General features: G+C 35.5%; 1 protein-coding gene and 1 long non-coding RNA gene across 2 annotated transcripts; one reads left to right on the forward strand and one right to left on the reverse strand.

Moving 5' to 3' along the window:
* Nucleotides 1-2,047: 2,047 nt before the first annotated feature.
* Nucleotides 2,048-2,714, forward strand: LOC147523088 (uncharacterized). The gene is made up of 2 exons (XR_015195915.1): nt 2,048-2,181; nt 2,382-2,714. It is a non-coding gene; the product is annotated as an uncharacterized LOC147523088 (long non-coding RNA).
* An 11,954-nt stretch (nt 2,715-14,668) lies between these two features.
* Nucleotides 14,669-16,324, reverse strand: LOC147523089 (non-functional NADPH-dependent codeinone reductase 2-like). Its single transcript, XM_086596774.1, is given in 6 exon segments — nt 14,669-14,901; nt 14,903-14,986; nt 14,988-15,019; nt 15,106-15,285; nt 15,369-15,612; nt 15,866-16,324. Coding segments are annotated over 6 exon segments (954 nt in total). The 5' UTR covers nt 16,177-16,324; the 3' UTR covers nt 14,669-14,798.
* Nucleotides 16,325-22,350: the final 6,026 nt, after the last annotated feature.

A 22,350-nucleotide genomic window follows, 5' to 3' on the forward strand; every position in this document is an offset into this window, starting at 1 on the left:
TCCTCTTGATTATATGCCCGGAAGGCTTAGAAGACAGAGTTTGGCTAGTGACAAGTTGCACGAGCACAAACTGAATGGTCGCTCTAACAATTGGAAAAGTGGAGGACACGTGAAACTTCCACCAAGTGAGAATCAGGAAAATGCAGATGGAACATCCCACATTTCTCCACCAGCTTATCCCATGAACACTTTGTTAAAGCATGCAAAGGTTGGTGCTTCCCATTGTTTCGAATCCACCTTTGCTCTTTCTATTAAAATGTAATATGAAGAATTTTGAAAAGTTGGGAGTTAGCGTCGATCCACCTCGGAGTTACGAGAGATATTATTGTCAACACTGTGAATATCTTTTGTTTTTCCGGGTTTACTTCCTTGGAAGCAGATCTGTAATGGAGGGATCTGAAGGAAGGAAGGAGGGGTGGAGGTTTATCGGTTCCCATCGTGATGATACTTACGAAAAGGGATTTGGTTTTCGACTTAGTTCCTTTCTCAGTATAGTTAGTTGTACAAAAAGAGATTAATTGCAAGTTATGTATCATATTCTTTGTCTCGGTGGTAAATGGGTAAGCTTGTAGCATGTTGACCTACAATTTTGAAAAGATGTGATGAGACATGTGTTCCTTTGAAGGTAGGTGAGGTTCTTGCTACAGTTTTGAAGGTCATCTGAAAATGAAGATCCATAGCTTCGGTGCATTGAATTTGGATGAAAGATGAAAATAGAGTACGGGCGAGAAAATCATTTTTCCGGAGGTCGAACCGGTTTAGTTCTCGCATTTTAATGGACTTCAATTTTGTTATCAGTTTTTGTTTTTTCTGGAAATTAGTAAATTGAGAAAGTGGTGGAGGGGTTTGTGTAAAATTCGATAATCACGCCTTGTGAAGGCTTTAATCGGTGCCTCCGGTTGGAACTTTTCTTGTACAAACATGCTTCGATCCGAAGGTAGCGGTGATTGGCAGCCCTAGGTATGCAGGTTTAGTTTAAGCGCCTATCTTTCGGTTGTTTTTCCGCCCTCTATTCAATGATTCAAGTTCTTTATCTTTTCTTCTTCTTCCCATATATAGGTTATATTATCTGACTTCATGAAAATATGAAATAGAGGATTGCAGATACTAGTCCTTTGTTGTGTGATAAATGAGACAAAGTAGAAGAAGATAGAGAAATTCGCGTGATGAGAATTTAGTTGGAATTTTTTGTACAACACTTACTTAGTAGGACGCCGAGCTCTCTCCCTTAAAAAAAAGGTTTGCTAAGCTCTTCAAAAAATGTGTGGCATTGTTGCCTTTCTTTTTAGCAATTATTCCTTTTCTCGACTTTTATTCTCTTTCTTATGGTGACAGGGATGTCTGTCAAGTCATATATATCAATAAAGTTAAACCAAACCGAAACCGAATGTGAGAACTTGTTTTTGGGGCTAATGCCGATGGTAATACAAGTAAAGCTCTATTGATCAGATTTCTTATTATAGCTTCGTAGTTGTAAGTTGTAACATGGTAAAGGTCTGCTACTAGATTTTTGGTATATCGGACACACAGTTGGTTAGTGGGCGTTCATTGCGATACAACAAGATCAAACCATGGTTTCGTGGCAATATCCATAGCTATCTTGTCAAATAATTTGGTGTATCTTAGAAGGTAGAGGTGTAAGATATGTTATACAAATCTTGAATTGTGAGATTGATATAAATTTATATATTTTGTGATTGGTATATACATCTCTAGTATATATATTCTCAGAACGAAGTATGTGAAAATCAAAGAAACCGACATGCATCTTGAACACAAAGTCAATTGCGTAACGTAATCTGGTTAGATCGGTTCAAGTATGTGAGATCTTTAAAGTCGGCGTAATGTCCTCCGGAGATGATGAATATTGTAATTAGGGTGACTCGACACGGTTTAAATCACTCAACTTACTTGTGACGACATATGGGTGTATCCCAAGGATTCCGACCGTAGAATGAGATGAACAAATTGTGAAGCTAATTATCTAATTGAGTTCAAGGTTTTTGTAATGACAAGCTAATTGAGTTGAATGATTCTCCTTGCAGGCAATCTTAGGAGTGGGAACAAGGCTACAAGCTATTATAACACACATGGCTCTTCAAAATCCAAGATAGGCATGCAGTTGTTCAAGGACGCAGAGAGGGCGCACAAATAGAACTTAAGGCTTTTGATTCTGTTTTGGTTAGTGTACAAACTTCAAACATTCTTCCAGCACGTGTTTTTTATTCTGTTTTGATTAGCAAGTTTCTTACATTCTGTTTTGATTAGCAAGATATTTGGGTATTTTTAGGTACTTATAGCTAGAATATAACAGCTAGAATTATTTCTAGTTCCTAAGAGAGTACTTCATGATCTTCTTCTGCTTCTTTTTTTTTGGTCAGCAAAACTCACTTCAAGATCTTGGCAAATGGATTACCAATTTGGTGAGACGCTTTGGACCTTAGTGATTTTGTTGAAGGGTTGAATCAAGGTTGCAGTATGAGTAATCTATTGTGTGGGATATGCAAACTTCATCTATTTTGGTTTTTTGAGTATGTTTGTTGTAAGTAATGGTACTAGAGATTACTAGGACTGGTTGTTAGACAGATGGTGTACGTGGTGCTGATTTTTGGTTTCTAAAGGAAGTAATATGTATACTTAGTGAACAACATGTCTTATTCTTGTTTTTTTTATGAACACATTGTTTCTTTATGAATACATTGGCGTTTGTAGCATTTGAGTGGGAACTTGCAAGAATGTAATGTTGGGATACCTGAAACAATTATTATAAAAAATATTTTTTTTTAAATAAAGAACTAATACCCGACGGATGAAAACTGTCTAGTAGCAAACTACCCGACGGCTAGCAGCTGGCATATCCGACGGCTAGCAGCTGGCATATCCGACGGCTGATGACAGCTGGTCTAACCGACGGTTCATAACAGTAGAACTATCCAACGGTTTTTAATAGCAGGAATATCCGACGGTTTTTAGCAGCAGGAATATCCGACGGTTTTTGACAGCAGGAACTATCCGACGGTTTTTGACAGTCGGCATATCCGACGGTTATTAACAGCGGGAATGTCCGTCGGCAAAGATCTTCAACCCCGACAGCCTGTTTTGACCAATAAAAACCGTCGGAAGGCTATGCCGACCGAGCATTTTCCGACGGTCTTGCGGCAGTTTTGGTATGTCGGGTAATACCTTTCGCGACAGCCATAGTCAGTCGGGTAAAGTCGTTCTTTTGGTAGTGCACAATCATAGTTTCACATGATTTCACATATAAATACCTCGTGGAATTGACTATCTCTAGGCATACTTGACCTTTATGAATTAAACAAAGTCATCATCATTATTCAATAATTTATAAGCATGTTTCATAAGCAATTAAGCCTTCATCTCTCTTAACTTTCTAATGCCGACTTCATGTTCAGCCTAAGCTTGCGCACTTTTCTCAACATGCCTCTGAACACAGAGAGAACGGGAATGTTTTGAAAGTAGTTAAACATCCTTGAAACGAAACGGGGATGCAAATGAGCGATTAAAGGGAGCATGCTTAATGAGGATTCCCCGAATATGATGATTGTGAGAATAATAAGATGGATGTACCAAATCCCAAGTTAGATGGCGAGAAGAAAACAGGGAACACTTGAAGAGACGATTCTGTAAGAGAAAGATAAGAGGTGTTCAACGAAAACTTCGGTTGCTCTGGATTGTAAGGAGAGAAAGAAAAGCATCAAAGAAGCTTCGGGGAGGGGCCGTGTGTTGAGAATGGTATGAATGCGAAAGTAATTTAGCCGATTGGTGAGGAATATAAAACAATCAAATCAAAAAAGGCAGACCAAGACATAGAAAGGAAAGAGACGAAACTTAATGGAACTGCTGGAAAGGAAGAAAGAGAAAAAGAAGGAAGGCTGCTAAAAGAAAGAGAGCAGGAAAAAGAGCGTTTGAGAAAATTAGAAGAGGATATACAGAGGGAAAGAGAAAAAGATAGAATGGCTGTGGAAAGGGCAACTCGCGAAGCTCACGAGGGCGATATATTGAGGCTCGTGGAAAGGGCGAGAAAGGGTGCTGTGAAGAGCTACTACTGAAGCTCGTCAAAGAGCAATGGCAGAGGCTCGTGAAAGATTAGAGAAAGCATGTGAGAGGCTTGAGAGAAGTCATTAGCTGAGGAGGCTTCTACGGAATCCGGACTTCGGCGGAGCGCTGCGATAGAGAGAGAGAGCAGCAACCGCAGAGGCTTGGGAGCGTCTGCAGAGAAGGCTGCTATGGAGGCAAGGGAACGATAGAAAGATCCGTTCGGAGAAATTTTCTACGACTTCCGGAGATAGCGGACCGCCGCAGTGCTTTTTTCGCGGAGCATAACTATTTTAGATTATTTTTTTATTTTCAATTCGAAAAGTATGAATGTTATGCATATTCTTCGTTATTCTTTTCTTGAAATGATTTATGATAGGCTATGAGGGATGCACAGTTTCAAGGCTCAAGTTCTTTTCAGTACTTCCCTGAGATATTCAAGTTCTACACCTCATGGTGGTAAGTAACTTTGTTAATCTTGCATTCGATTTTTCGGACAACAAAGATTCCGCCTTTACTTCATTTGTCCACTTCTTCGTTGTTCTAATTAATATCTATTCGGAGATTATTTCTAAGCTCTAACGAATATGTATTTCCAAATCTGAAGCTTCTGCTACTGAAAAATCTCAAGCAAATGAAATCCTTACTTTAGAAGGATCGTCTTAATGAAATCTTAGATATCCGTGTTTTTACGTTCATTACCATTTATTCTCTCGGTTTGTGCATGTGTACAGTCTGCGACCGCTAAGATGAACTTGAGTGATGAGGTTGACTTTGAAGACTATGTTTCTCGACCGATAAGAGATCTGCTGCCGAGGTTAGTTGATTCAACTGTTATACTTGCAGCCACATGTATATATTTATTTTAAATACCATTGCAACCACGGATGAACATGTCGAGAGATAGCTGTCATCTTCTATGGGTGTCCGTGGTATTTAAAATGTGTTGTGAACTGGTTTTACGAAGCACGGCACGATTTGTTCTTGTATTTGGACACCGGTAGGAGACTTTGTAACCACAACATTAGGAACTGAAAGTATGAATGTTACCTTTAATGAATTTTTCACTTGGATATCCAGTGAGATAACTTGTGGATATCAGGGAACTCAGGAATAGACTTAGCTTAAGAAATGGGCGATAGCCATGCTTAACTCAATGAAGGGGTGTGGAATGGATTGTGTTCTTGTACCATTCAGAGAGCTCTTGGTCACCTTACCTTTAATTTATTCAGTGACTCACTTTTCTTTAAGTTTCTTAGTGGTATCTTCTGTATTGATCAGTAGTACCGGCATTGTCTTGTATGCAAGTCCTTCACCTAATATATTCAAGGGTCTATGTATGTTGGTTTGCTTTCTAGCTTGACGTACTTTCACAGAGAGATCCTAGCTGTTGTTTTGGCTCTATGTTATCTGTTATGATTTATATACTGTCACTGACGGCACTTCAGTTTTCCACACAAATTACGGCCATTTGTCAAGAAGTTGGTATGCATGCTGTCCGCAAGAATCGATATGTAATTCTTCCCAAGGATTTCGAGAAGGGATACAGGACGAATGTTAAGGAGCTAGACACAGATTTCGATTTCTACAAATAAGTCTACTCCGAGGACATTTAGATGTAGTTTTATTCCAGGAGTCCTACATTCTTGTGTACCTCTAGAATTCACCAGTCTCTATTTATGTAACAGGTTGATCTGACTTGAAAGGTTTTACTGAAATTTCATTGGTGATAACTGTTGAATGTGTTATTGAGTAAAACATGTCAAGAAGATGGTTGATATACAGCTTCTTTGTTAATGTTATGATCTCTGTTAACTCTTTTTTTTTTTGCGAAAGGTTTATCGCTCATGTTGTGAACTCTTCCCCGACATACCGCAGCTTGTGCTACATGTTTGGATTCACCGAGGTGTGATAGATATAGATAATGTCTCCGTAATTTTTCATGTGAAGCCGAGTCCTACTCATTTATTAGATTAGTTTTTTATTATCCTATGTAGAATGCTGAAAAGCTACAACCCGTTTAGAAGGTCCGACAGTTGGACATTGATGAAGAAGAGTTAAAAATCTTGATAGTTTAGTTGCAACTTGCAAGTACACTTGTATGGTGTATGGAGATACTTCTCAGGTTGGTGATGTATGTCTCAAAAGGCTGACTCATAGTTTTTCATTTGGAAGGAGTTCCCTTTGGTGGAATTGAGAGTACTTTCACACGTGGATGAGGAAGTTTGCTTCTTTTTTAATAATCTTTCAGAAAGTTTCAATAAAATCATCCTTTGCCATTCAATTCTTGGGACGATTAATGCCTCAGATAGCAATCAAGACCGAACGTGTATTTGTGGTTTGGGGGGTTAAAATAGCTTAAGCAGCCCATACACAAACACTTGCTGGGTAGTGTCCATTAAAATTTATATTTTTGTTAAGTTTAGGACCAATGGAGAAGAAAATTAGAAGAGAATATACTGAGGGAAAAAGAAAAAGATAGAATGGTCGTTGAAATGGCAACTCGAAGCTCGCGAGAGGGCGATATTGAGAGCTATCACTGGCTCTCGTCAAAGAGCAATGGTAGAGGCTCGTGAATGATTAGAGAAAGCATGTGCAGAGGCTCGGCGAAGTCATTAGCTGAGAAGGCTTCTACATAATCCGGACTCGTATGAGCCGCATCTTGCGATAGAAAGAGCAACCGCAGACGCCGGAGCGTCTTTTGCAAAAGAGCATAACTATTTTAGATTATTTTTTATTTTCAATTCGAAAAGTATGAATGTTATGCATATTCTTACTGTTATTCTTTACTTGAAATGATTTATGATAGGATATGAAGGATGCGGTTTCAAGGCTCAAGTTCTTTTAGTACTTCCCAGAGATATTCAAGTTCTACACCTCATGGTGGTGAGTAACTTTGTTAATCTTGCATCCGATTTTTCAGACAACACCATCTGCCTTACTTCATTTGTCCACTTCTTCGTTGTTCTAATTAATATATATTCGGAGATTATTTCTAAGCTCTAACGAATATGTATTTCCAAATCTGAAGCTTCTGCTATGAAAAATCTCAAGGAATCAGCTCAGAGGTGTAAAGCTAGGTTAGAGAGACACAAAACTAATGTTGTTTCTGTTTGCGTTAATTCCTGAAGAAATGCCTTGTGCATTGCCTTGTAAAAGGACCAAGTGCAATCACAGCACAACGCAGGTCACTCTTGTGATGGTAAAGTGGAAGAGGCTAGAAAGGTTTTAGAGGGAATGACTATCCTACTCACAGACCACCCAGCAAAAACAGTCAAGATCAAAGAGAAAGTTGAAAGCAAAACATGACACAATCATAGTTTCACATAATTTCACATATCGCTAATACAGTTATAATACCTATTGCTCAACCTAGAGAAAGCATGCAAAACCTGATATGCATTCAGTCTATAAGTAATACACATCAAACTTTTATAATAATAATTTTAAAAAAAACAAAAAGGAAAAATTCTAACCTTATACCTCTTCCACAACAACCCACACTTGATATTGCTTAAAAAAAACCTTATACCTCTCAACAAACTCTCAACAAAGCCCTTCATATATATAGAGAGAAATTGGTGTGGAGTTGATATGTATGTGTAATACAGTGAAATTGGTGTTTGATTTCGATTGCAAGAGAAATTAGTGTTTGATTTCGATTGGAATTGGTAATTAGTGTTTGATTTCAATTGAAATTGGTGGGTGTTTGATTTAGGGGTATTTAGTAAATATTTCGAACTCAAAGGAGGAATGGTTAAATAATAATAAAAGAGAGATTTAAATTTGCCTACTCGAGAGTTGAGGAGGCTTCCGATAGACCTAGCTATCATATAGTGTAGAGATTTTGTTCGAGAAAGAGGCTGTGCGGAGGTGTACTGTGGTTTGCTTAAAAGCCAAGCAACTAGGGCTGCACTGTTAACCGCGTGGGCTTGCCAAAATGCCGTGATAAACTACCCAAGCCCACACGTGGCCATCCAGTCAACTCGGTTTATACTTTATGCTCTGTTTGGCTCGATGCAAGCAAGTGCAAATAGCAAATGGGTGCAATTAAATCGTAATGCACGACAAGGAATTGCAATGACAATTCACTTCACCTGTTTGGTTAGAGTAGTGCAAAAACACCCGACATTCTTTTCATCTTCTTCACAAATACATAACTAAATAACCAAATGATTTTCTCCTCTCCATAATTCCCAATTCTAAATACACACTTTAATATTAAAACAAGTCTTTAAATACTAAACAGTTTAATTTCATATCACATCCATAAAAACTACCTAAAATATTTATTTAATTTTCCTCAATTTTTTCATTCAATTTTTTATCTAATTTCGACAGAGATTCAACAAAATTAGTTGATTTGAATTGGTTTAAATCTTCATAGAGAGGAGATTAAGATTCAACGAAAGAAATTAGTTAATTTGAGATGGTTTATTTTTCATGGAGATGAGAAATTGAGATGAAAAAACTAAATTTTTATTTTCCTTGCTGGTGGCAGCTACAAAAGAGGAGGAAGTTACTAAAAAAACCTACGAGAGAGAGAGAGAGAGAGAGAGTACAAATAGTTACACTGTTTTTTTGGCTGCAACAAGTTGTCTCCTGACCTATTTGTACGGTCGGTGCACATGAGTCCAACTTATTTGTATAACTGTCATTTTGCATTAGTGGGCCAAATACTAGTAAATGGGTAGTTAGTGGGAAATGGGTGCAAATGCATCCCATTACAGTGATCCAAACAGATCATTTAAAGTAGGTCATGTGTTCCCAGAGTGACCCAGACTCCGAATTAGGGTTTTAAGGGCTGGTGGTCATCGAGAAAATAGATAGATTTAAGTGTTGACCAGTTCGCATGTGAACATGTGATGCACCACTAGTCCACTTAGGGTGACTTCGGATCCGATCGCATAAAGGGCTTTCGGAAAAATTTCCAATTTTTTCGGATGGCAATATCTTTTCCAAATCCGATCCAATTATTTTTCGGATGACAATTTTTTTTCTGAATTTGGAAAGTTTGGAACATCGGAAAATTTTCGGAAATTTCAGAATCTGCAAAATACGAAAGTAAATCGGAAATTTGAATTATATAATCGGATTCTCTTTTAGGATAACCATTTTTTATCCAGTTAATACATTCATTTAGCAATAATTTTGAAATGTATTAATTCAGTAAATAGGTTAGACCTTTTAACACGTTCATTCAGCAAGTTTTTTCTTCATGTTAATGTATTAATTCAATAAATAAGAAGATGGGAGAAATTGAGACATGTACTAGAATGACAATATTGATTTTTTGAAATTGTAAGAGAGACAATGTTCTACTTCTCTAGGGTTTTTATTTGGTTTGTAAACTATCTGCAATTTTAATTTAGTAACTATATGAAATAGACTGCTATATGTTAAAAATTCGGAAATTAATCAAAAATCGGATCGGATCGGATTTGGAAAACACATCCAATTCCGATCTCTAAAGCACGGACGCACCAACCCATGGGTTGTGTCTGCGTCGGACGCGGATGCGGACACGGACACGCGTCGGACGCAGTCAACACAGTCAAGACGCGGTCAACTATACTGGACGCGGGTCAAGACGCAGTCCGGACGCGGATTTTGACCCAAAAAAATATAAAATAAATCAAAATAATATTTAAAAAATCAATTTTTTCATTTTTTGTTTTATTAAGACTTATGACATGTTTTTAAAGTTTGATTAGGAAATATTAAACTTAATTTTGTCGCTATTTATCTTTAATAGTTTTGAATTTATGAATTTTGATATATTTAATTTAGTTTTTAATGTTCAATTTATATAAAATAAAATTATAAATATTAATTAATTTCCGCGTCCGCGTCTTACATTTATGAGATATAACCGAGTCGCCGCATATGTGTCCGCGTCTGTGCAACATAGATTCCGATCCAATTATTTTTCGGAAAAATCGGATATCGAAATTTTGGATATCAAAACACAAATATCATTGCCAAATTCGGAAAAATATCAGATCGGAATTCGGAAAAATTGGGTTTTTGGAAAAAAAAAAAAAAAAAGAGGCACCCCTAAGTCCGTAGGGCTGTCAATGGGTTTCGATAACCCGATAACCGACTCGAACCAAACCGATAAAAAAAACAGTTTGGTTTTGATAATTTGGTTTGCCCTCCACCAATCCGAAATCAAACCGAACCGAACCGAACCGATAAGATATAGGTTTGGTTTCGGGTTTGCTCTCCACCGAATCGATAAGATGACATTTCAGCAATATTTATGATTAATTTTATATATGTTTATCAAGTGTGTGGTTGAAATTAATTGATTTAATTTAGAATTTAATTGATTTTATAGTTTTCGGTTTGCAATACATCTTACGATTCGGTTCGGTTCGGTTTGGTTTGGTTTCGGATGAAATATAATATTATGTTCGGTTCGGTTAGGTTTTGGGTTCGCAATTTTCTTATCAGTTCGGGGTTGGATTTTCCAGAACCCGACCCAAACCGATCCATTGATAGTCCTACCCCTAAGTTCACTAGTCGACATGCTTCGTACAATCTGTGGGTCCAGAAAACATTAGTACAAGCATAGTACAAAATATCGCGATATATCTTAGCACATGTCACGCAATATCGCGATATCTATCGAGATTTCAGCAATGGATATAAAAATATCACGATGTGTATATGAGACTGCAAATATCGACTATATTTACGATATTTGGAGATATATTGCGATATTTGGGGATATTTTGTGTAGGTAATAATTTTATTTAATATTTAACATTATATTTCAATTAAATACAAAAAATATATCGTGATATATCAAGAAATATCCACAATATCCATGATATTTGTCGATATTTTGGATATATCCAAGATATTTTGATATGAAACAATCTATATAATAAAGCAGCTTGGTCTTTTTATGTTGTTATATCGAGCGGTCAGGGAGAAAACAGTTTTGGGATGATCTTACGGTGATAAGTCAATTTCTTTTAAGAGTCCTACTTACTCTAAACTAAAGAGTCTTACTTTCTTTTAAGAGTCCTACTTACTCTAAACTAAAGAGTCCTACTTACTTTAAAAAAACAAATCACCACCTGAAAATAAAGACTTTCACGGCTAGAAAAAACCTCATCCTCTTCACGCCCCAAAATAAAAAGAGGCGCTCCCAAGCTCCAGGTTCAGGTTCAATTAAAAGATATATATCATATCCTTACTTAATTTCTCCACAAACAGTTATACCTGTTTGAAAATGATATACAATTGAGTTCTATGATTTTTGTTGGTATGAGTTATCTGAAAGAAATTTTGTAATGATGGTTTGATGTAGTATTGAAGAGATATTAACGCGACTTGTGGATCTCCCAGAACAAGAGCGAGGGCGGTGAGTCATTTTTCAAGTTGTTTTACGGGTATTTTTTTGTCCTTAATTTATGGATATATTGCCTATCAGATGCTAACGGTTTCGATCTATTTGTTTATTGTGGCAAAATGTGTGTTATTTTTTGTGTACCATGCAATTACAAAGATTGCTTAATCAACAGGTAAACTCAGTTCATTATTTGTGATACGTTGTCGGCATTGGCTGTAAATTATCGTTTAAATTAGACGTCATATCTATTTAATTAAAACGTACAATTCACTTAATTATTGACAGTCTATGCTAAAGATTCTCAACAAGCTGAGCATTAGTGAGCACAATTTAGCCTATCAATCAGTCAGGTTTTTGTTTCTATTTTATTTTTCTTTTAACCTGCATACAATTTCATTGCTCAATGACACTTGGTACTTATATAAGCTTCAACCATGCATGTTGATGGTGTTACTATACCAGTAATATCCCTGGGTCAGTGTTGAATCTCAAGTTGAGGTGTGAAATTTTGTCAATTTGAAGTTTTTTAGTTAACACGAAAATTCTTACATTTGTGTTCATTCTTACATTTGTGAGGTTGGAGAAGTTTGTTGTTGAGAAGGCTGGTAATATTTCATCTTTGCAAGGAGAGATAGATTGACTTGATTCAGGTAAACATTTTAGTGTGACATTAAATATTGTTTATTCAATCATTACTTAGTTATAAATGTAGTATTTTTACACTGTAGAGTGTTATTGTTCAATGTGTATAATATCGTGCACCTTTAATTTTATTCCCAACTTTTGGAGAATCAATTCAATCTATACTAGATTGATAGTTGGCTTATATTTATTGTGTAAGCATTTTTGTTATGATTGTCGTTATTTTGGGCGTTTGACGTATCACGGTGAATTCATCTCTTTGTAATAATGGTTTCGAATAAGTTATTAAGGTCTGAGATGTTGGACCAAACAGTTTGGGGTTGTTTATGCAGATTAATGAATATATTTTATTAGTTTTAGCACAATATTTCTCCCCAAATTTTTAGGAAGTCTTCCAACAATCTTTCATAGTTAGTCGAAATATAATAAGTAATTCGAATTTTGTCTTAACACTGTTGGTTTGTCTATTTATGCAAAAGAAAGGCTCGGTAGCTACTAAAGAGCATGTCGGAAAGTCATATGCACACACAATTGAACTTGAAAAGCAGGTTAGTTAAGGATGGAAGAAGACTCCACCCTCTTGAAAACGATTATAAATGTTAAAGTTAGCTGATTATAAATGAGTGTCTTTTAACCATTTATTTATTTATTTTTGTTGTCTACTCTACGCACCTTAATTGAAAGTCACAATTTCTCTCTGAAATAACTCTCTTTCTCCCCACTTTACCCGAGCAAAAATGTGTACCCATAAAATTAGGAAATAAGAATAAGAATCATTCGTATGGTAAAACTTTCCAAAAAACAAACAGACTACTAACCACCGAGAAAAAATAGTTCGTTCAACCCCTTTTTTAACTTTTCTTCACCGGCAAAAAGTTTTTCTTCACAACCTAAAAAAAAATCCCAATAAAGCAAGTTCGACTCTCTTTAGTGGTTTCTACAAGTATTCTAAGAGCACTCCAAGTTCCACTCTTTAGTGAGTTTCTTTAATAACGGCAATAGAAGGTGTTTTCATCTAATTTTTATGTGAGTCTTTAATTTTTAGTTTGATTGTCACCTTATTGCCTTATTCTTAGCAATTCACTAATGCTACTCCGTTGACTTATACCGACTAGCGACTACAGTCCACCATATTCCTTGAGAAAGCTAGCTAGAGTATTTTTTATTATTATTATTATTATTATTATTATTTATTTTTTTGTATCAATCAACTTTACAATCTAGAATGGAGCCTCTAAATGAATGTATGACTGAACTTTTCAGAAACTTAAAATAAGTGTTTTGGCAGGTCATCTCATGTAAGGAATGCACTCAATTTTTAATACTTTGCATGACTTTGAGATAATGTAGTTTAAAAGGTTATTAGTTTAATAGTACCATGTATTTACGTTGTGGAATATCCAAGCTAGGAACCCTAATTCATCTCACAATTTCTATTGTACATTAGACACTAAGGTATTTGTGTTGGATGCTCACATTTTTTTTTATCAAAGGTGTATGCACTGGAAAGTTAATAAGTATGCATGATCAGTGAAGAGTGAAGACTAAGCACTACTGTTTTTGTGGGGTCTCATTTGAACATTGATTAATTTTGGCCGTTATTTAATTGGTTGTGTGATGATGCAGGGAATCAAATGAATATGAAATGAAGCCTCTCTATTTTTCAACTTCAAAATTATGAATGAATAGCATAGATCAACAGAGAAAACTATCCACTTACCGTTAATCTGTTATGCTTATTAGTCCGATCTGCATATGGTTCCATGTGCCATCATAACTAATCTAGGTGCTTACTGTATATTTTTTGTTCTTGGTGGTTTAAATTGATTGATGATAACAATTTGAAATTTTCGTTAAGTTATTGTTGTAGTTCATAGTGTTGCTCTGTAATTCTTTTCATTGTCTTCATAGACATTTTTTGAGTTGTATGCTTTGAAAAATGAATTTATAAATAACTAAACTGGCATATTGTTGTGTGAAGTTATTTATAATCCATATCATGTCTAATATCAATATGACGTATACAGGTTCATTTCATATGTCAAAAGAAAGGGGAAATCATGCCAAATTTTTAAAAAATAAATTGGTGTAAAATGGTGTTTGATTCAATAAATTCACCCATAATAACAATCGAGTGGCATTGCCACGGGTTAAATTCTAGTGTAAAATATCCCAAAGAGAAGGATATATCTACGTATTAAGAAATTGAGAATTGATAAATACTCATATCCCGATATTTTGTAATATGGGTACAATTCTCATTATGCATAGTAACTGCGGAGAGCCTGGGTGTTGGGAATTCTTTTAAGCAGCTCAATCATTTCCAAGTTTTCTTGTGCTACTAAACACTAAATATTTAGATAAAAGCATAACAGCTAATTATTTACGAGCAATTCAGAATCTGAGATCTTATTTGCCACATTCAGCACTGTCAGCAGCACTCTATCTCCTGGCCTTTCTTATAATTTGACAAATTCTCCATAAAGATGGCTCGGAAGTTGATTGGTTTTAGGCATATATTTAAAAAGTTTCTTATTCAATCTTTTAACATTTTTTAACAGGGACACCTAGTTTAACCTAGAACTAGAAAGGTGACAAATCAAAACATGGAAAAGGCAAAAATTGTTTGTCCAAAATTCATACTTATTTGCGGCTACATGAGCTCAGTCGCACAGACGTATGATTTACTTGCAGATTACTGGAGAAATTCTTTCTCAACATATGTAAGATTAGATATTTAGATCTCTCCATCCCATTGTTCCTCTAAAGACTTGAAGGGTCCGTCAACTGAGACAAAGATATCTCCTATATGTCTCAACTGCGGTATCTGGCCAATCAAATTTATACTCTTTTGGGCTCAATGCCCAATCAAAAATCTGCAGGTTGCTTTGCATCCTCTCTTCATTGAAGCTTTTCACCACCACACACACCTTGTTCATATGCCCATCTAAGGCAAATCTGCACCAGTACCAAATAGTTGAATATATATATACTTGGAGTTGGAAGTCAGAAAAATGCACTTTGAAGTAGATAACAATTTTAACCTGAGCATGAGTCTTTCCTTTAGCTTTGGCAATCTCACTCAGCACCTCAGAGTCCATAACTCTGTTGGTTCCCCAAGATGTTCCTTTGGCCCCCAAAGGTGAATATGCGGCTACAATGATACCTTTGGCCTGGCAAAACTCTCTCAGCTTGTTTTGTTGCCAAACTGGACTCATCTCCACCTAAAAAAATGACCAACTCTTGCCGATTGTCATTTTCACTGGATATAAATAATTATTGACTGGATTGTTTGAACCTGACTTACTTGATTGATGGTAGGTGGAATCGTTGAAATGGACAGAATATGTTCAAGCTTCTTGCACGAAAAATTGCTGATGCCGATAGACTTCGTAAGGCCAAGAACCTGACACTCTTCCATGGCTGCCCATACAGATTCGATATCTAAGGGAAGAAGATCCTCTTTTGGTATTGGGAAAACATACTCCCCTGCTTTAGAACTTATTGGCCAGTGTATAAGGTAAAGATCAAGGTACTCCAGTTGAAGAGTCCTACAGTGATTAGTCATAATGAAAGTGAAAATGCACCCTAAGCTTATTCATATAAATATTCCATGGTAATTTAGAAACTAAATAGATTGTATTCACATTAATGAAAACATAGATCACAAGATGACATACAACCTCGGACCTTAACCCTAGCAAATAGTCAATACATTAACGTTAAAGAGAAAATGAAATCTGAAAATACATTAGGTGAAATTTGTACAAAATAGTGAAAATAGCAATGAATGAGTGAAGCTACCTCAGAGAGTTCTGAAGAGCAGGGAGTACACGATCTTGATGAGCGTCGCTACACCATAATTTGGAAGTTATAAAGAGCTGTTCTCTAGATTTTACAAGGCCAAGTTCAAGTGCTTCTTTTATAGCTTCACCAAGTGCTTGCTCCGTCTGGTACAACGAAGCCGTATCAAAGTGTCTGTAACCAGCTTTTATCCCACTAAGTATCGCCGACTTTATGGAATCTGATGCTGCGATAGGATAGGCCACGGCGCCAAAGCCAACAAGAGGCATCCGATGGCCGGAGTTCAGAATAACATCCGGAACATTAGCCATCTCTCTTGCACTAGCTAGTTTGAATTCTCATAGTTGCCAATTTTCTTCTACTTTATATGCATCGTTTTCATTATATCCTCTTGCATATTGGTATGGTCAGGAATCACCATACCAATTTTGTTTGCTAGTTCCATTATTGTTGTTGTTCCATTCATCAAGTAAACATCACTTCTGTAGACCACACAAATTTTTATCAATATTGCTGGGTATGTGTGACCTTACCAAAATCTAAAGTACACTGCATCAGGCGATTCCCATCGTTTTAGGCAGCCAGGCCTGCCTTCATACACTACTTGATCAGACGAGGTGAGTCCACCAGCGTGTTTAGCCGCCTGGTCTGCTGCGAAGTTTGCTTCCCTCACACAGTTGACATGAGAAAGGGCTGTAGATGAGTTTTACACCATTCCCATCTTGAACTTAATTCCCATGGTCTAAGCCAAGACCGCCTGCCTCTGAATCAGATTCTACATTTCTACCCATAGATCTCTCCACCCTTTAGCAATACCTACCTCTGTACTCTCCAAAATATCTAGAATTTCTGCCATGTACTCTCTAAAAAGGAATAACAAAACCAGTCTATTTGTTTTAGTTTTTCCCTGTACTAAAGCAGTGACTTCTGAAACCTCACTATACCGTAAACAATTTATAGATATACTAGAATTTAACCCGTGGCTACGCCAATCGAGTCATTATGGGTAAATTTAGCAGAATAAAATCTTGTCAATTTAGTAAGGACCACAATTTTATTGGGAAAAAAATCAAGAATGTTTCCACTATTTTTTTATATTTAAATTGAACTTTTGTACATCATACATACTCAATTTCACACGGCAATATGCCCATAAAAGGTATGCACCCACAAGTGCTTCAAATCCCATGAGTAAATATGTCTTACGCCAACAAAACCTGAAAAGTTGTTAAGTCCCTTTATAAGAATTAGAAAAATAAATAAAAAATAAATATTAAACTCTTATAATCAAAGGTATATATTGCTATCAATAAGAACCTAAAGCTCAAAGGTTATACAAACACTGTTGGAGCACTATTAGGCTCTTAATGAGAACTTGTTGCACATGTGTATACTTAAAGTGAACATTGAAATACACCCCATCCGCGTCGTTAAGCAAGCAAATGCAATTTTCGCCAATGACAATTTTCTTGAGAGAAATTTTGTGGCTCTTTTGGCTTACTTGTTTTTAATCTTGCTAAATACATAGCGAGATTAGCTTATTCATGAACACATAATTATTATCATCAATAGTTCTGTAGATAGTTATGTGGTAGAACATGCTTGGATCAAACAACTAATATCCCAAATTGAATATCAAATGTTTCCTGCTAAAGGACATGTCTGCAAGTCTGCAATCCAATGGATTGCCAAACGAAGTGTCAACAGCCAACAACAAAAGCAGTAATTAATATGAACTGCTGAAGTAACAAAAAGTTCTCAAGTTTTCTTGATTTTGTCAACATCAAAAGTTCGAAGACAGTAGCTAAATGAATTCAATGCATCTAATTAATCACGTCCATTACACAATTACTCAAAAATGTATAAGAGATTATATGTAAGATGCACTACAAATTATGTCATTACATTGAACAAACAAAGATATTTCAAATGACCAATATAGAGCCCATGAAGTTTCAAATAGGCCCAATTAAAACATGGCTATTGTAAGCAAATTTATAAGTCTGCTACTCAAAGATGTGTATTGGGAATAGTTCTATCTGTCACTCAAAGATACCACTGGGAATAGGTTTGCTACTCAAATGAACTTCCAAAATTTGCTCTTAATGCCTCTAATACCCAATTTGCAAACTTCAATGGGTAGGGAATCTGTCAGTTGCCAAAATATTGTTATCTTTATTTCCTTCGTTAGATAGTTCCTACATAAATATAATAATAGTGAAAGTCATAGATTCATTAATAAGTAAAAACAAAATAGATCCTTGCTAAATCCAATATATATGCAACCAACACTACTGCATAAGAAGCTAAAGATAACCCACAACCAATGCTCAAGACAACATGGGGCAGTTTAGTAGCTAGCTATTAAGAAGTGAGCCCAATTGACAATGAAATCTGAACTTCTATAGCCACTTCTCGCAACTAAATCTTAGTCACAAAGCCATAGCCAACCTTTCACAATGCAATGATGAAAATATAATATTTTGTCAATCCGGCTACGTTCATTAGATATCCAAGGATATAAACCATTAGCTTACAAACTTGTTACTCAAATATGTAACTCAATTATATCTGATGAAGAGGGTGCTTTCTTGCCTACCTTTATCTACGTGCTTGTTCTGATCTTAGTGTGAGGTAGTCTTCATGTGTCACATTCTCAAAATGTTGGTTTCAATTCAATCCACAATCCTTTGTACTTGGATTTAACATAATTAATAATTGTCAAATGATAACTAAATTCATATACTATGAGGTACGGTTATGAAGTCCGAATAAGTGCACACAAAGTCATAATACAAAGAAAACATCCAAGAAACTACAACCTTAATATAAAATTTTATCGAAACTAAAATATCATATCAGAAATTATGAGGATTCAAAAATCTGGTAAGAAGAGAGGATACTGATCCTTGCTACTCGAGTGATGATATCATAAAAAGTAGAAGTTCTACTTATGCCTTGACTTATACTCTTTTGGTTGTTGTTGCATCTTTGACCATGCACTTATGCAACACAATAAACATGGGAAATGAGTCTAACACAAACATTTAGGATTGGGAAACGATAAATTCTTCTGCATTTAGTCTCCCACTCAGCACGTCTTTACAACTACAAAATGCACAAAATGAAGCATACATCTACAGACAAATAAAACATAGTTTTTCAAATATAAATAGTGAAAAATAACTTTTCCACTCACTTATTTGCTTCCATTATAGCTAATTCTTCACTCTTACATTTTCTTGTAACTCAGACATGTTCTCAGTCATGTTGACTGAAAAAGTTCCCATTCAACAATACGTAAACCTTCCATTGATTAGTTCAATCTTGCAAAAGAAGCGTTGAAGTCTCTGCAATCTGTACATACCAAAATGAATGTAGATTCTTTGTTGTTTTGTGCATAGAAATAAACTTGAACAATTAGAAGGAAATGACGTTAAAATGTATTTACCTTCACAACTATCATTTAATCCCGAGGAATCTTATTCAATAGAAAAGATTTATTCACGTATCAATGAATTTTGTCGAAATCCCATCCCGCCGAAATCCAAATTGAGTGTTAAAGGCATAGTTTTCATTACGCCCATAAAACTATACACTGAACCACTATGTAAACTAAATACAAATTAATATTACCTGTTGAAAAAGAGATTTAGAGTGGTGGAGAGAGCATGACACAGTGGAGAGAACTGAGATAGATAAATCATGTTAAGAATTCTTACTGAAGAGAAGAAGATAGTATTGAAGAAGGTTACTGAAAAAACAGTGTGGAAAAAGCAACAAAACTCACTGACAGCGAAGTAATGAGATTTTTTTACCTTGAACTGAGGATTGCGTTGGGAGATCCTTGCACTCAAATGTTACAGGGTGAGAAGAAGGGTGTTACCTTACTGGTTAGGAAGAAGAAAGGGTTGTAAGGTATCTTCGTGAGGAAGAGGAAAGAGTGAAAGACGTAGGGTTTTTTGTTTTTTTTTCGGTAACTAAAAGTGATTTGAAGAAAAAAAAAAAAAAAAAAAGATTGGCCCAAGATTCTTATTTCCTAATTTCGTGGGTATTAGTAAGTATTATAATTGCCGTCAGATCATCCCAAAACTAAAAGTGATTTGTTTATTGGTAACTAAAGTGATTTGAAGGAAAAAGATAGATTGGCCCGATGAAGGATTCTTATTCTTATTTCCTAATTTTGTGGGTATTAGTAAGTGTTATAATTACCGTTAGATCATCCCAAAACTGTTTTCTCCTAGACCGTTTGATATAAATACATAAAAAACCAAGCTGCTTTATTATATAGAGGATTCACAACACCAGGGAAATACTCTCGGAAGAGTTTGTCGATAAGAAGACTATGAGAATTAATATCATCAGTATGTTAGAATTTAGATAACTTTAGATAAATTTAGATAAGTTATTTACATAAGTTTCATAAATTGTAGATAAGTTAGTAGTAATTTATTTGAGTACGTTTTCATAAAGATTGTTTTCTAATTGGAATCAACTTACTCTTTAATCATGTCGGTCTACTGTCAAATATACTGATTGTATTAATGACCGCTTGATATAAATACATAAAAAACCAAGCTGCTTTATTATATAGAGGATTCACAACACTAGGGAAATACTCTCGGAAGAGTTTGTCTCGCTTGTTCCCTTCCCAACAAAACAGATCCATACATGTTTATATACATCTTAAACAATCATATATTGGTATCTAACTAAAATGTTGTTGTAGCTTGAGTCGTTTTTGCTAGGTTAATTTGGACCATGATCATGATTCATAGAATGGTTTAGTATCCAAAAATTTGAATGATGCTCATTGTTTGAGAAACGTGTATAGATTGAATATGGATTACTACAAGGAATGAACAGTGAAAGTTGTCTACATACAATCCTCTTCTAGATGAACAAATTGTTCTCAATACATATACTCGGTCAAGATGATTTTCTAAGGCATATTTAGTTAAGGGTATCACAATGACACTAAGTTTAATTTAAATGTCAACAAAAGGGGTGTGGGGCGTAGATAAATTTAGATAAGTTAGAATTAGATAAGTTATTTAGATAAGTTTCATAAATTCTAGATAAGTTAGTAGTAATTTCTTTGACTACGTTTTCATAAAGATTGTTTCCTAATTAGAATCAACTTACTCTTTGTGTCGGTCTACAGTCAGATGTACTGATTGTATTAACTATTAGCCATCCGATGTAGGCTTCACACAAACCACTTAAAAACCAAGCTATTTTATAATATAGAACTAGAATTTAACCCGTGGCTACGCCACTCAAGTCATTATGGGTTTTCCAAATAATCGTACATAATTGATCTAACTTGAATGACATTTTTACAATTCGAATGTATAGTAACGTGATCTAGAAATTACCCTTGTCTTCAACCTGAATGATTCTTGATTTTGCTTCTCACCATTTACTTTGTATCTAACAAAGTAATATAAAACCTTGGAATTCATTTCCTCTTTCTACTTAGCTCACAAAGCTTTATGGATAACAGCCGATAGAACTAAGTTATCTCAGCCCACCCCGATCGAGAGCATTGATTCCTGAGGCATCTTAAGTCTCTAAACCTTAAGTAGCAAATCACTTTAACATAGATTATCATTTTCCTTTCTGTATCAAACATCTACCTGCACACTTTCACTGCAAATAAGATCAGCATATTGAACATTTGCTTACACAAATTGAAGGATAACATGTTGTAAAAAGTGAGTACCATTGCCTATTCGTACCATGCTCCTACAAAATTTTGAGTATCCACAAAATGTCTAAATGTTGAGATAAATATAATTAAGTATCCATATCCTTCAACACATAAAACCCAATTTCACAACGCTCAAATGTTCAATTGATGCTAGTATAACTCAATGACACGCAAGGAGGCAAAATGCAGAAAATTTGGCACCATCCAACATTCAGTTGTTGTAACCCTGGTTTTCCATATATTAATATATGTAGACTTCAACTATTTGTTGCAGGCATAGTCTCCATTCCTTAAGCAACTGAAAAAAATTAGGGTCACTAACCACATAGACAATGTCACCTGCAAGATATGTACAAAACAAAATTATATAAAATATTACAGATTCATTTACCATCACTCAAGAATGCAGAATAGGGCACCAATAACTTTTAGGAAACACAATCCAAGAAAAAAAATGAATGAAAGATTCTTAACTGGATGGCCTAGATATGGTGCGCCAAGTAACAGAGCAGCAATTTATCATGGTGATCAGGTGATGCCTATGATAGGCCTCTCATTATTGCGGTATCCAGACTTCCTTTTGAACCCCACAGAGCCAGACCATAAGTGGTAATTAACCTAACTACCATTACCACCACTTGGGAATATAATCCATCTACTGAGTCTGAATGAAGTCAAATTCTTTATTGCTACTTTTGCGGTTGTGCTTCCACCTGAGGCTGTAAGAAGTAGTATTCTATAATCGAACGAAGATGCTTGGGTTCATGATGTT

This window comes from Coptis chinensis, chromosome 1 (genome assembly GCF_015680905.1).
Source record: "Coptis chinensis isolate HL-2020 chromosome 1, ASM1568090v1, whole genome shotgun sequence".
NCBI lineage: Eukaryota > Viridiplantae > Streptophyta > Magnoliopsida > Ranunculales > Ranunculaceae > Coptis > Coptis chinensis.